We start from the raw sequence: 14730 nt of genomic DNA on the forward strand, positions 1-14730 counted from the left end.
ATCTGAGTTCAGTTAGATGACTGAAAGGGACCAAGTGTGAAAACACCCTAAAAAATGTGGCCCAATTCACCCCGGTCCCCTGTGGAGACCACCTTTTGCCGTCCCAAAGAGCACAGGTTATTAGGTTGCAGGAGGAATTCTCTGATGTGTTCTCATCCCTCCCTGGGCACATTGACCTCATAGAACACCACATTGAGATTCCCCCAGGGGTGGTGGTGCGCAGCCGCCTGTATCAGTTCCCCAAGCACAAGAAAAATGTGGTTCAGGATGAACTCCAGGCTATGCTTAAGATGGGAGAAATTGAGGAGTCACACAGTGACTGCAGCAGCACAATGGTCTTGGTTCCCAAGACCAATGGAACAGTACGGTTCTGCATGGACTATAGAAAAGTCAACGCGGTGTCTAAATTTGATGCATAGTCAATACCTCACATTGATGAACTGCTCGATTCGTTAGATACCACTCGCTTTTACTTGACACTGGATTTAATAAAGGGATATTGGCAGATCCCCTTGACTCTATTATCCCATGAGAAAACGGCCTTTTCCACTCCGTTTGGCTTACACCGATTTGTCACCCTTCCTTTCAGGTTGTCTGGGGCTCCAGCGATGTTTCAGCATCTGATGGACCAAATTCTCTGTCCCCACAATGCATATGTCATCCAAGTAGGCCACCACAATCATTTACAGTAATGATCGGGAGTGGCATTTACAGCATCTTTGGGCAGTCCTGAGGTCACTGAGGCATGCTGGGCTCACAGCAAACCCAAAGAAGTGTGCATTTGGATGGGTGGAAGTATGGTATCTGGGCTTCCACTTGCATCATGGGCAGGTGCATCCCCAAATTGATAAGACTGCAGCGATTGCAACCTGCCCAAGACTTAAGATCAAAAAGGGGGTGAGGCAGTTCCTGGGGCTGGCTGGCTATTATAGGCAGTTTGTGCCTAACTTTTTGGATGTCACCAGCCCACTGGCTGACCTCACTAAAAAGGGGGCACCAGATCCAGTCCAGTGGATGGAGCTGTGTGAACGGGCTTTTGCTCAAGTAAAAGTGATTTTGTGGGGGGGCCCGTTGTTGCATTCTCCTGACATTTCTTTCCCTTTTGTTTTACAGACTGACACATCGGACAGAGGGCTGGGGGCCATTTTGTTCCAGGTGGTGGAGAAGGAGGAGCATCCAGTGCTGTATATCAGCCACAAGCTCACCATACGAGAGTCAGAGTACAGCACCATAGAAAAGGAGTGTCTGGCCATTAAGTGGGTGGACATCACTCTCTGGTACTACCTGCTAAAATGCCCATTCATCCTCTGTTCCAACCATGCCCTGCTCCAGTGGCTCCACTGCATGAAGGATACCAGTGCGCGGATCACTCATTGGTATCTGGCTCTTCAACCCTTTAAATTCGAGGTGGTCCACAGGCCAGGGGCACGGATGATAGTAACGGATTACCTCTCCCACTGAGGGGTAGTAATCAGCTGCAGGCCAGACAGCTCCCCAGCCTGAGTTAGGTGGTGGGGGTATGTGCCAGCGGGGGTGTGGTTGAGCGTCGGCTGTGACCAGCAAGGAGGCAAGTTGAACCAGCGGGTAACATGTGATGAGATGCACCTGTGTCGAATTACTGACTGTCTATTAACCTGTGTTTCTGTGTGTCTTGCAGACAGCCAGGAATGAGAGAGAAAGCTGTGTCACCCCATGTGTGTGTTTATGTATGCGTGTTAGTTGTCACTGAAAAGTGACAAATAAAAAGAACACACCTGTTCTGAAGCCTGCTTCTGGTTCCTCTGTTTCCCACAAGTTAGAGAGTTATTACAACTCATCTCATCTCATTATCTCTAGCCGCTTTATCCTTCTACAGGGTCGCAGGCAAGCTGGAGCCTATCCCAGCTGACTACGGGCGAAAGGCGGGGTACACCCTGGACAAGTCGCCAGGTCATCACAGGGCTGACACATAGACACAGACAACCATTCACACTCACATTCACACCTATGGTCAATTTAGAGTCACCAGTTAACCTAACCTGCATGTCTTTGGACTGTGGGGGAAACCAGAGCACCCGGAGGAAACCCACGCGGACACGGGGAGAACATGCAAACTCCGCACAGAAAGGCCCTCACCGGCCCCGGGGCTTGAACCCAGGACCTTCTTGCTGTGAGGCGACAGCGCTAGTTATTACAACTATTAACTAAAATATTAATTTTATTAAAAATGAAAAAAAAGTTAAGAACATGCTTTTTCTTAAACTTTTATGAACATTTGCACTACCACCATTTGTTTCTCTTTTCTTTAGCTTTCAGCAGTCTGTAAAAAGAGAGCTCCAATTTCTTGTAAAAATCTATTAATACAGACAATTACACAATAGCCCTTTCCCATTTTAGATCTGTTTCATGTGTGTGTGTATTTTCATAGCAGTAAAGCTATGTTAGTTCTGCCTAGGTGAAGTCGTGCATTCCCACTATTGTACATGATTTTGGCATCTGTTGTCTAAACAACAATTTCAGCAAGGAAAAACTAAGATATTATGCAGCCTGATAACCATGATTTGTCTTTTATTTCATTTATTTGGATCTTCATAAATTTGCATCAAAATTTGTCACAAGATATATCATTACATGCCTATTGTGAAAATGCAGGCACTTACAGATGTATGCATGGAGGAAGACAGATTGCAGAACGTCAATAAAGTCAAGTCGAGGGACTGGAATCAGTGTTGGTAAACTAGCGAGGGTTGGGCGATCGGCAAACAACGTAATGTAGAAGAGAGACAAAGAGTGAGAAAATGAGGAGGAAATAGCAAGGGTCAGAAATCTAAGAAAGAAAGCACAACTTTATTCATCACACACTTGTGAAATTTCCTCTTTGCATTTAACCCATCTGAAGCAGTGAACACACACACAAGCAATGAACACACACACACCCAGAGCAGTGGGCAGCCACACTAACAGCGCCCAGGGAACAGTTGGGAGTTAGATGCCTCGCTCAAGGGCACCTCAGCCCAAGGCCGTCCCATATTAACTTAACCGCATGTCTTTGAACCGTGGGGGAAACTGGAGCAAACCCACACAGACATGGGGAGAACATGCAAACTCCACACAGAAAGGTCCTCACCAGCTGCTGGGTTCAAACCCAGAACCTTCTTACTGCAAGGTGACCATATTAACCACTTACACCACCGTGCCACCCAAAGCAGCAGTCAGACCAATACAAGGCTTGGTACAAACCAGATAATCAGGACAATACTTCACAATGGTGTGTTTGTGAATGGCGCTTATATGGAGGGACAGGTGATTGAGGAAATGAGAGCCAGCTGTGATTCAGTAGGCAGGAGACAGAAGGCGCTGTGTGTTCTGGGAGTTGTAGTCTGGAGTGTCCATGTTTGTAGTTTGCTCAGTCTCATTGGGTTTACTGACCCCTATTAATTAGCTGTGGATAATTTTTAGTATAAGACTTAAGGGAAAATGTGTTTAGTCCTAATTTCTTGGTAGTATAAATTACAAATTATTTTTAAATTATTTACAAAAAAAAAGATTAGCATCAGTATTTGATTTTTCTAAAACATCAAATTGTGTCATGGTTCTGTATTGTGAAAAACTCAGTTTTATGACTATGCTATACAATTTGTAATTAATGATTTTTTGTTGTTGTTGTTTTGTTTTTTGTTCTTGATTTTTTTTTTTTTACTCAGGTTGTGTTTGGACCCACTTTCCTGGGTGGTGTTCCATTTCTTTCCAAGCTGTATGGCATCAGTGACAGTGTCTTTGGTTTTGTGGGCTGCATCATGGAGCTTCAGGTGAACTTTAAAGAACTGCATATAATGAGAGAGGCTCGTGAAGGCCGAAACCTCCAGAACTGTGATACACCAGTGTGTCAGCACCAACCATGCCAAAATGGTGGCACCTGCATCAGGTATTCAACCACTGTTCATTTATTTCTTTGAATGGTCCCCAGTCCTTCTTTAGACTATTAAACAGTGCAGTCTGTCCCATGTTACTTAGCAGTGTTTCCATCGCTCTCTCTCTCTCTCTCTCTCTCAGGCATACTTTACTGCTAATTAATTGATAAAGGATTCAAAACTGTCAGGTAGTCATGAGGGTAAAAAAAAAGATATGCCAGCACTGTGTACAAGCTCCAGCGGTAGCTCCTACCTCTGCATTGTCGAGCTGAATATATACTAGGTTTTCCTCTTTGGAGTAGAGTGTTGTATATTTCATCACAGCAATGACCTTCATGTTTAATTCATAATTCATGCCACACACATATATACTGAATATTGCAAAATCTGTTTAAATACAAGATATTCAGTAGCATCTAATCAAATAATGCTGTAAATAGTACTGGCTCATCAGCTGACATTTGAAAGTAGATTTAAGGCTTAGGAGAGTAAATGGCAGGAACATGACTTTATCCAGTATCTCATTTTTTTAGAACAGCTTGAATAGCTGATGTTGGAAACATCTGTGCATTATTTGTTTATTATTATTTGTCTTCTTCTTTGTATAGTTGCATTAGTACATTAGTTTCTGTTGTTTGTTTTAAACACTCTGACTCACTCTTCCCATAAATCAGTTTTTGAAGAATAAATTGCCATTAGTTATCCATCCATCATCTGTAGCCACTTATCCTGTTCTACAGGGTCACAGGCAGGCTGGAGCCTATCCCAGCTGACTATGGGCGAGAGGTGGGGTACACCCTGGACAAGTCGCCAGGTCATCACAGGGCTGACACATAGACACAGACAACCATTCACACTTACATTCACACCTACGGTCAATTTAGAGTCACCAGTTAACCTAACCTGCATGTCTTTGGACTGTGGGGGAAACCGGAGCACCCAGACGAAACCCACGCAGACAGGGGGAGAACATGCAAACTCCACACAAAAAGGCCCTCGCCGGCCTCAAACCCAGGACCTTCTTGCTGTGAGGCAACAGTGCTAACCACTACACCACCATGCCACCCCCATCAGTTATCTATTTACATAAAAAGATCAATGTCCATGTACCTTTTCTGGGATAAACTGGGTAATATTGCTCATTTACATAATTTAATCAAGTTCTGTTTCATGCTTGGGTTGAACTGTGGTAAAGTTGGAAACATATTCACAGATTTTGTGTGTGTGCATGTGTGTGTGTGCGTGCGTCAGTTGGCAGACATGCTTGAGTTGAAAATGACTGTAATCACAGGCTTGATTGCATTACTGATGTATGCTAACAAAGGTGTGGATGTGTGACCATGTTAACCTCAAGCAATCATTTGATTGTGGCCATTTTTTGTGAAGGCTTATAATTTTGTTTACTTTTGTAAAAAGCAAGTCTCTTTTGATAAACACATTTTCAGATTTTAGTTGAGACAAAAAATAGGGTTTCAAAATTTTTCTATAATTTGATGTTTTGCACCAATACAGACCGATTCAACATCACATAGACAGATGTTTAAAAACTATGATTTGAGTCAATATAATTGAGTTCAAACTAACATTAGCAGTATCATTACTGTCGAGGGAACTCTCTTTTAATCATTTAAGGCTTTCAGAAGATGATTAAGGTTTTAGGCTACATCCACACGACAACGGCAACGAGATTTTTTTTTTTTAAATATCGCGTCCACATGGGCAACGGATCAGTAAAATATCAGGTTCATATGGCAACGCAACGCTTGCTGAAAACGATGCAATACACATGCCACACTTCTACGTGCGCTGTAAGACGGTCCCATCGGAGACACCAGAACAATAGAAGAAGTAGACGCATGCGCATAAACCCCTTCTTCTGTAGCATCAGCCACAAAGTTTTGATTATTAATCAGTAGCATAAAACGAAAGACACGGAAAGAGGAATGAATGGGGGTAGATGGAAGCCGGTACGCCAACATTCTGATATCCTCCAGAATTCTTTAATGGTCCAGAATAAATTGAATGCTACACGTTGATGGATTACTTTGTTCTTCTACGCCCTTTTTGAGGAATGTATTGTCGGACTTAAACCAACATCTGAAGAGGTGAGATCGCTCCTTTTTTTTTACTACTTTTGCTGGCGGGATTGTTTTTGTTTTTGGAAAGCGCACGGGCGGTGCGCGGTTTGGTTATACTCAGTACTTCCGCAGTGTTTGGACTAAAGTCTCTGCCCTAAGGGCTATTTTCTCACTCTCTCTCTCTCTCTCTCTCTCTCTCTCTCTCACTTTGCACCATTACACAATAAATATTCACAGTGAAAATATTTTGTAAGCGCATTTCATGAACCAAGTTATAGGATTTGTTGACAACTCGCATCAAGTTCGTTATACTTCTACCCGGCGTGAAGCACTGACAGTCATGTGGTTGTGACGTCATCGTAAACAAATCTGTTCTACTCATCCAGACGACTTCGCAAAGGGGCCGTTGCCAGATTTTTCCACTCTGGAACCCGTTCTCAAAAGATTTCGTTTTGGGGCACCCAAAACGCCGGTGCCGTGTGGACGCCAGGCCGAAACGATAAACAATTTTATCAGATTCACCTGAATCCATTGCCATGTGGACAGGGCCTTAATCACTGCAATTTTTTTAATCTATTTATTTATTTTGTTTGATTAATGTCCAGTTCAAAGTGTTTCTGAGGTTTTTTGGTTGGTTGGTTGGTTGGCTAGTTTGGGTTTTTACTTTGTTGGGGGGGGGGTTGACAGCATGGATTTTCCTCACAGTTATTTGTTTATATTTTACAAGTGAACCACTGATTTGAACCACTAAATTCTGATTTGAGCCATTGATTAAACTTGTAGCTTTTCCCTATCTGCTGATGTGAGTTTTTAAAATCATCTAAATGTAGGCCATTTGACCAAATGTAGTCTATTACAGTGAATCCTTTTGTGGTTTAACATGCCTTGGAGAGATTTTTGTCTAAACCAACAATACTGGGCTTGTATGCTGCCTTCTAGCCTCACATTTTATTGCCCATTGAGAGACACCTGAAAAAGAGGGTCAAGCTCAAATGGAGAAGTCTGGCCTGCTGGGTTTGCATTTAAATAGTCTCATTTACATCCTACGCGCTCCCTCATTTTCCCAGCTTACTTCCAGAAGATTTTCTTTTTTTGTACCACAAAACACTTTTCTTAATATTTCCCTTTGATCCCATGTCTATGCTTCTACTTCATATTGGTCAGCTATCATGTATTCATCCCTCTGTTCAAACTGCAGCCTGGATTCAATGCAGGAAATTACAAGAGCATCTTTGTGAAATAATTCTCCGTCTCCATTCAAAATCAGCCAGTGAAGCAAAGAGCTTTGTACTTTGACTCATGTGTAAAGCGCATTCAGTAACACAGCTTCAAGAAATTAAGACAGGTCTCCACGCATTGGCTTTAAAAGCAGAAAACTAGCTGTAGGGCTTATTTTTGACAGCAGATAACTGCCTTTGCATTCTGCTGCCCTAACTGTAATCCAAATAGCTCCAACCCACCAGTGAGTAGGAGGAACAATTTTCCTCCAAGCTCACAGCTGATGTTTGCAGCCTGCCATTTTTCAACAGATGGTTTGCAAATAATCTCCACCCTCCCCCTTCCTCCTCACCCCCCTTATCTCATGTACCTCCTTCTGGACGCCCCATCCTCATTTTGTCTCGCTCTTACTGCAGCATTGTTGTTATGCCCTCATAGCCCTACATCCCACACACACACACACACACACACACACACACACACACACACACACACACACAAGTATTAAAGCCCTTCACAGTCATCCATGCTCGGCAGTACTGCTGAATGATGACATTTTTATTGCCATGCCCAAGCTGCCCCTTTTTTATAAATCCTCCCACCAACATACAAGCCTGGCATTGATTCATGGACGTGACTCCTTTGTGTGACGATAGTAAGACAGATCCATTGGCTGGTTAAGAGGAAGGGGAAAAGGGGCCAAATGTGAACAGCTGTACATTATCCACTCAGTTCCTCCTTGTAGAGTAACACATCGGTCATCTTCACTGTCAGTTACAGCCCTGAAGTCTTTGGCCAATTTAACAGAACAGGGAACCAAGTGCAGGTTTCTGCCAAAGCAGGCAGTCTGTTAGTTATAAGGTCAGCTATGTCCTTGGCCAGGGAAGGGCAAAATGTATTTGAGTAATATGTAATATAAATGTAAATGTGTCCAAATAAGCAACATATCAGAGTACCTAAAATATATCAGTACAAAATACTATATTTTCTATTCACAGAAAAATGCTTTGTAAAGGGGGCATGAGATCAGTATTTCAACCTTTGTGTCTTCTTCTTCACTAAATTTAAGTTAGATAGATCACTTTGTTAATCCCAGTGGGGAACTCAGATTTTTTTTTTTTTTTGATAGACTTAAGATGCTAAAAATACACAGCAGACATACAGGAAAAAGAAGATGCACAGCAAAAGCAGTAATTCAAAAATTCAATAAAAAATTCAATCATGAATAATCATGATTTGAATTTTCACTACTTCAGTTTGCGAAAATGAATACTTGTTTTTAGCACATGGAAAGAAAACTGGAAAAAGCTGAATAGAAACGCACTGCTATTATGTATCAAACAATGTTGAGTAGCTTAGAGACACCTCAGCAGTAATGGTTGTCACCTTCTGATAAGGAATGTGGATAACTGAATTTACTTGAAAACAGATATTGATCTGAACCTCAGCCTGAAGTTTTCCTTCTACCATACAGCACTGATGCTCCTGTGTCGTGCTGTGTCATATATACATCCATACTTTGTGTTTTAGGTAGACTGAATGCTGTGTAGTTTTAAGCTACTGTATTTCACTCTACACTGGGCATTATGGTTCTTTTAGGACAGTGACACCGGGCATTTTTGTGTCAATTATGGTCAGTTTTTTTTTGTTTGTTTGTTTGTTTCAGCCACAAACCTTGTTTTGCTCCACACTAGTGGGTACTGTAAAAAGTGTACATCATCCAGGAATTCCTAAGAGACATTTAATGGAAAACAAAACACACAACATCAAACATTTAAAACATTGGACCATATTCAGTGTTAGCTACTTAATTTGTTAACTTAATTTAAAATTTTACATCAATATGGAAAATTATACTTCTTCAGGTCAGATTATGATTCTTATTACAATTTTTTTATTCAAACCTCTGTGGTTAGCAACTTTTTAAAATTTTCCCCCGTAGTGTCTAGACCACTGTTTAATGGGTGGGAAAAAAACCCAAGGTTATTCCTTTTGCTGTTAACAGTAATACAGGGTAACAGAAAAGCAATACACAATTTAAAATGAAGAATAAAAAAAAATCTACTACAATGATAAATGAATAAGAAGATGGAAAGCGACTCACTGGGATAATAAAAGACTACATTTGAAACCTAATAGCAATCTCATATGTTACCAATATACAGTGTTGTAATTGTTATATGAATCACTGCAAATATTGTTTAATATAACAAAATGGCTTCATCCCTCATAATGAAACCATTTATAAAATAGCACTTGATCCAGCACATCCTAATACAATGTTGTATTTTGTACTTTCTTGATCTAGTGCACACAATTTAATGAACCTGCAAGCTAATGTCACACTTTTAATTTGTTATTTTGAGTTTTGAGTTAAAATTACAAAACAATGCCATTTTATTTGTTAATTTAATGAGCTGTCCTATAAAGAAAACATGGCTATAGTTTAAATGATAAACTGACCAAGCACTCATTTGCTACACTTTCAGGTCACTTTGAGTCTTGTTAATAATTTTATCCGGAAAAAATTCAGTCCTTTAAATAAGCAATGTGTATCAACCTACCAACTCTGAATACAGTCCATAAATCTTACCAGCCATGCCAAAAATAATTTACAATTACATTTCTGTTTCCCAAAAAGACATAATTTGTCTATAGCTGCATCCCAAAGTCTATGCTTCTATACTGCAAAAGCTTCTCAGTATTTGATCACATAAAATTAGAAAAAAATACCAAAGCCACTGGTGATCTAAGAGAACTAACTATACATAAAGTGTATATTAAGAGGAAATCAACTATAGTAAATTATATTTTACATGAACTAAAGTTACTAGCTAAAATATATTTTACAGTAAGGAGACTGGTGCAGGGCTTCCAGGGAGTTCAGGACCCCTGTGCAACTATCAATCATGTCAGATTTACATGTCAATTGGCTCACCTCCCATTTTATTGCCATTTTATAGCAGCATACACTGATGATAAAATGTAGAGGTTTTTGTTGCAATTGCAATTTGCCTGAAACATGATAGGAACAGATCATTTTAGTATAAAAGTTTGAATTTAAAGAAATGCTAGTTTATTTGATCTTCAGTGCATAAAGTTACAAAATCACCTACAATATGAGTGGCAGTACAATACAGACACCACTTTCAAATATACTGTAAGGCCAAAAGTTTGTGGACACCTAACCAATACACCCATACAGTGTCTTGCAAAAGTATTCATCCCCCTTGGTGTTTGTCCTGTTTTGTCACATTACAAGCTGGAATTAAAATGGATTTTGGGGGGATTAGCACCATTTAATTTACACAACATGCCTACAGCTTTAAAGGTGAAAATTGCTGTTTTATTGTGACACAAACGATAATTAAGATGAAAAAAACAGAAATCTGGAGTGTGCATAGGTATTCATCCCCCAAAGTCAATACTTTGTAGAGCCACCTTTTGCTGCAATTACAGCTGCAAGTCTTTTGGGCTATGTCTTTATTAGCTTAGCACATCCAGCCACTGGGATTTTTGCCCATTCCTCAAGGCAAAACTGCTCCAACTCCTTCAAGTTAGGTGGGTCGTATTGGTGTACAGAAATCTTCAAGTTACAGTATGCCACAGATTCTCAATTGGATTGAGGTCTGGGCTTTGATTAGGCCATTACAAGACATTTAAATGTTTCCCTTTAAACCACTCCAGTGTAGCTTTAGCAGTATGTTTAGGGCCATTGTTCTGCTGGAACATGAACCTTTATCCCACTCTTAAACCTCTCGTTGACTCAAACAGGTTTTCCTCCAGAATTGCTCTGTATTTAGCACCATCCATCTTTCCTTCAGTCTTGACCAACTTTCCTGCCCCTGTAGATGAAAAATATCCACACAGCATAATGCTGCCACCACCATACTTCACTGTAGGAATGGTGTTCTCAGGGTGTTGGGTTTGTGCCACACATGGCATTTCCCGTGATGGCCAAAAAGATCAATTTTAATTTCATTTGACCGGAGAATCATTTTCCATGTGTTTGGGGAGTCTGCCACATGCTGTTGGGCAAACTCCAAATGTGTTTTCTTAAGTAATTACTTTTTTTTTTTCTGGCCACTCTTCCATAAAGTCCCACTCTATGGAGTGTATGGCTTAAAGTGGTCCTATGGACAGATACTCCAATCTGCGCTGTGGATCTTTGCAGCTTCTTCAGTGTTATCTTTGGTGTCTTTGTTGCATCTCTGATTAATGCCCTCCTTACCCAGTCTGTGAGTTTTGGTGGGCAGCCTTCTCTTGTCAGGTTTGTAGCGGTGCCATATCCTTTCCATTTTACAATAATGGATTTAATGGTGCTCCCTGGGATATTCAAAGTTTGGGATATTTTTTTAACCCAATCCTGATCCATACTTCTTCACAACTTTGCCTTTGACCTGTTTGGAGTGCTCCTTGGTTTTCATGTTGCTTGCTTAATAGTGTTGCAGAGTCAGGGTCCTTCCAGAACAGGTTGATTTATACAGACATCATGTGACAGATCATGTGACACTTTGATTACACACAAGTTGATCTTAATCAACTAATTATGTTACTTATGAAGTGAATTGGGGCGGCATGGTGGTGTAGTGGTTAGCGCTGTCGCCTCACAGCAAGAAGGTCTGGGTTCGAGCCCCGGGGCCGGCGAGGGCCTTTCTGTGTGGAGTTTGCATGTTCTCCCCATGTCCGTGTGGGTTTCCTCCGGGTGCTCCGGTTTCCCCCACAGTCCAAAGACATGCAGGTTAGGTTAACTGGTGACTCTAAATTGACCGTAGGTGTGAATGTGAGTGTGAATGGTTGTCTGTGTCTATGTGTCAGCCCTGTGATGACCTGGCGACTTGTCCAGGGTGTACCCCGCCTTTTGCCCGTAGTCAGCTGGGATAGGCTCCAGCTTGCCTGCGACCCTGTAGAAGGATAAAGCGGCTAGAGATAATGAGATGAGATGAAGTGAATTGGTTGGACCAGCTTTTATTTTGGGGTTACATACAAAAGAGGGTGAATACCTATGCACACTCCAGATTTCTGTTTTTTCATCTTAATTATTGTTTGTGTCATAATAAAACAACAATCTTCACCTTTAAAGTGGTAGGCATGTTGTGTAAATCAAATGGTGCTAACCCCCCAAAAATCCATTTTAATTCCAGCTTGTAATGCAACAAAACAGGACAAACACCAAGGGGGATGAATACTTTTGCAAGACACTGTATGTGCTTGGTGAATATCCCATTCTAGATTCAGGCCCATTTGCTGTTCTAATAATCTCCACGTTCCACTACATTTTGGAGCATGTTTATGGGGATTTGCTCATTCATCTATAATAGCAGATGTGAGATCAGGCACTGATATTGGATGAGGAGGCAGGGGGTGCAGTCAGTGTATCAGTTCAGTCCAAAGGTTTTCAGTGAGGTGAAGTGGGAAATGGGATCTGTGCAGGCCATTTTCCACACCAACTTTGGCAAACCATGTCTTTAATGACCTTTCTTTGTGTACAGGGGCACTGTCATGCTTGAACAGGTTTGGGCTATTTTGTTCCAGTGAAGTGAAATCTTAGTTCTACAACAACCAAAAACATTATATAATCGGGTGCATCCTACATTGTGGCAATGGTTTGGGAAAGAACTATATACAATGTGATGGTCAGGTGTCCACAGACTTTTGGCCGTATAGTGCTGTTAATCCTACAGCACCTACAGCAGCTTATATTTCATAACTTATCATATAGTTTTATTTCTGCACTCAAACGTTCTCTTGTAAATCGGGTTAAAATAATAATCAAGAGGGTTGGGAGAATTCACTAGGGGCCAGTAACATTTCAAACTGATTGCTGTAAGCTAATAACATTGCATTTATGAAAGTGCCTTGCTGCAGCTGGCCCTCACTGCCTCCTGAATATAAACACAAACATACTCACAAAATGTAAATGTCATAAACAACTCAAGATTTGTGGTAAATCATTCACCCCCATGTGAATGGTAGAGCCCTGATTTGCCTTGAATCACAATAAAGTCGATAATGAGTCTCATAGTGTGGAATCATTAAATTCGGTTCCAGGTAGTATTTTCTTAGGGTAGGAGTGATACCGTTTAAAAATAAATAAATAAAAGTGTTGCTGAGAAAGCAAGAGATTTAAAGAAACAAATTTTTAAATTATTTATACTTTTTGGTCATTTCTGTATTAATGAATGTATGTTTGGGGTGAACTAAAGTGAGGTCTTCGGTATTCCGTGGTGATGAATAGGGACCTTACAGCCTCATATTTATCAGTGCAAAAAAGGAAATGGCAGCAATGTAAGAGCATGAGACAGATGATGGAAAAAAATTATAAATATATAAATAATATTATTATTAATATATTAATATAATATATTAATATAATGTAAAATTAATTTTGCCATATAAGTATCTGGGATGAAATATTCTTTTTGCAAGGGGTCCTTTTTTCATTTATTTGCTTGTTTTTTACTGTTTATTGCCCTTCTTTTACCCAGATACTTTTATAAAGGATCAGTATGATGAACTAACTATAGCATAACTGTCTCTAAGTGTTAGCATTATAATCTGCATGCTAGATATACTTGCATCACAGGGGCTACAATAGAACACTTTTGGTAAAATGTTTGCTTTTGTACTGTTTATATACAGGACTGTGCAAAAGTCTGAGGCACCCTAATTTTCTTCATACAAACTTTGTTATAGATTTCTATTTTATGACTTCTCCATTATTTAGTCAGTACAATAACATGTCAGAGTTCCAAATGTTCATTTTCCAGCACAAAATTAAATTTTACAAAAAAAAAAGTTCATATCTGAGCAGCATATTACATAAGAGACCACTTTTCAGATTAAAAAAGAAAACATGACAAAGGCTACTGGGTTGATGAAGAACTGTGGCTGCTTCTGCAAGATGCTCAGTAAAACCTACAGTTCATTTCCTTATAAAACTGCACTCATTGTACCTGAGACTGCTATTTTTTTTTAAAGCAAAGGGTCGTCTCACACCAAATATTGACTTTGTTTCATTTATGATGGCTTACTGCTGTTTATAGTATTGTTTTTAATGTTGAAACATTTCATTATTTTTAATCCATTTTTGGTCTACAGCATTTCTTTACATGTGCCTAAGACTTTTGCACAGTACTGTACGATAAAAGATGAAAGTATTCTACCGAGAAAGTTAAATAATTGTTAGAATTATTTAACTTTCTAGGTAGGATACGTTCAACTTTTATCGTACAATACTGTGCAAAAGTCTTAGGCACATGTAAAGAAATGCCTAAGACTTGCATCGGAAAATAAATGAATATATAAGCAAATGAATTAATAACTAGATAAATAAATACCTGATTTTTTTTGGCGGGGAGAGGGGGGTGGGACTTCTGTATGTTGAGATTTTATATTTTCATATTAGTTTCAGCCTTCAGGGGCCACTTCAAATCTCAGAACACCAAGCAATTGCCTGCCTGTCCTGTCCTATAACTAGGGAATATAGACTTGCAGGTCTACATGCATAAATGAACTAGAAGAGCTAGCCCTCCCATTATACA

The 14730-nt window shown here is 40.1% G+C and overlaps 1 protein-coding gene across 1 annotated transcript in view; it reads left to right on the plus strand.

Annotated features, from left to right (window-relative positions):
• The window catches only part of eys (eyes shut homolog), an 877903-nt gene that overhangs the window by 790985 nt on the left and 72188 nt on the right, over positions 1-14730 (plus strand). The window contains 1 exon segment of the mRNA XM_060915649.1: positions 3684-3904. Coding sequence (XP_060771632.1) covers positions 3684-3904 — 221 coding nt within the window.

The sequence above is a fragment of the Neoarius graeffei genome, chromosome 3, assembly GCF_027579695.1.
Source record: "Neoarius graeffei isolate fNeoGra1 chromosome 3, fNeoGra1.pri, whole genome shotgun sequence".
NCBI lineage: Eukaryota > Metazoa > Chordata > Actinopteri > Siluriformes > Ariidae > Neoarius > Neoarius graeffei.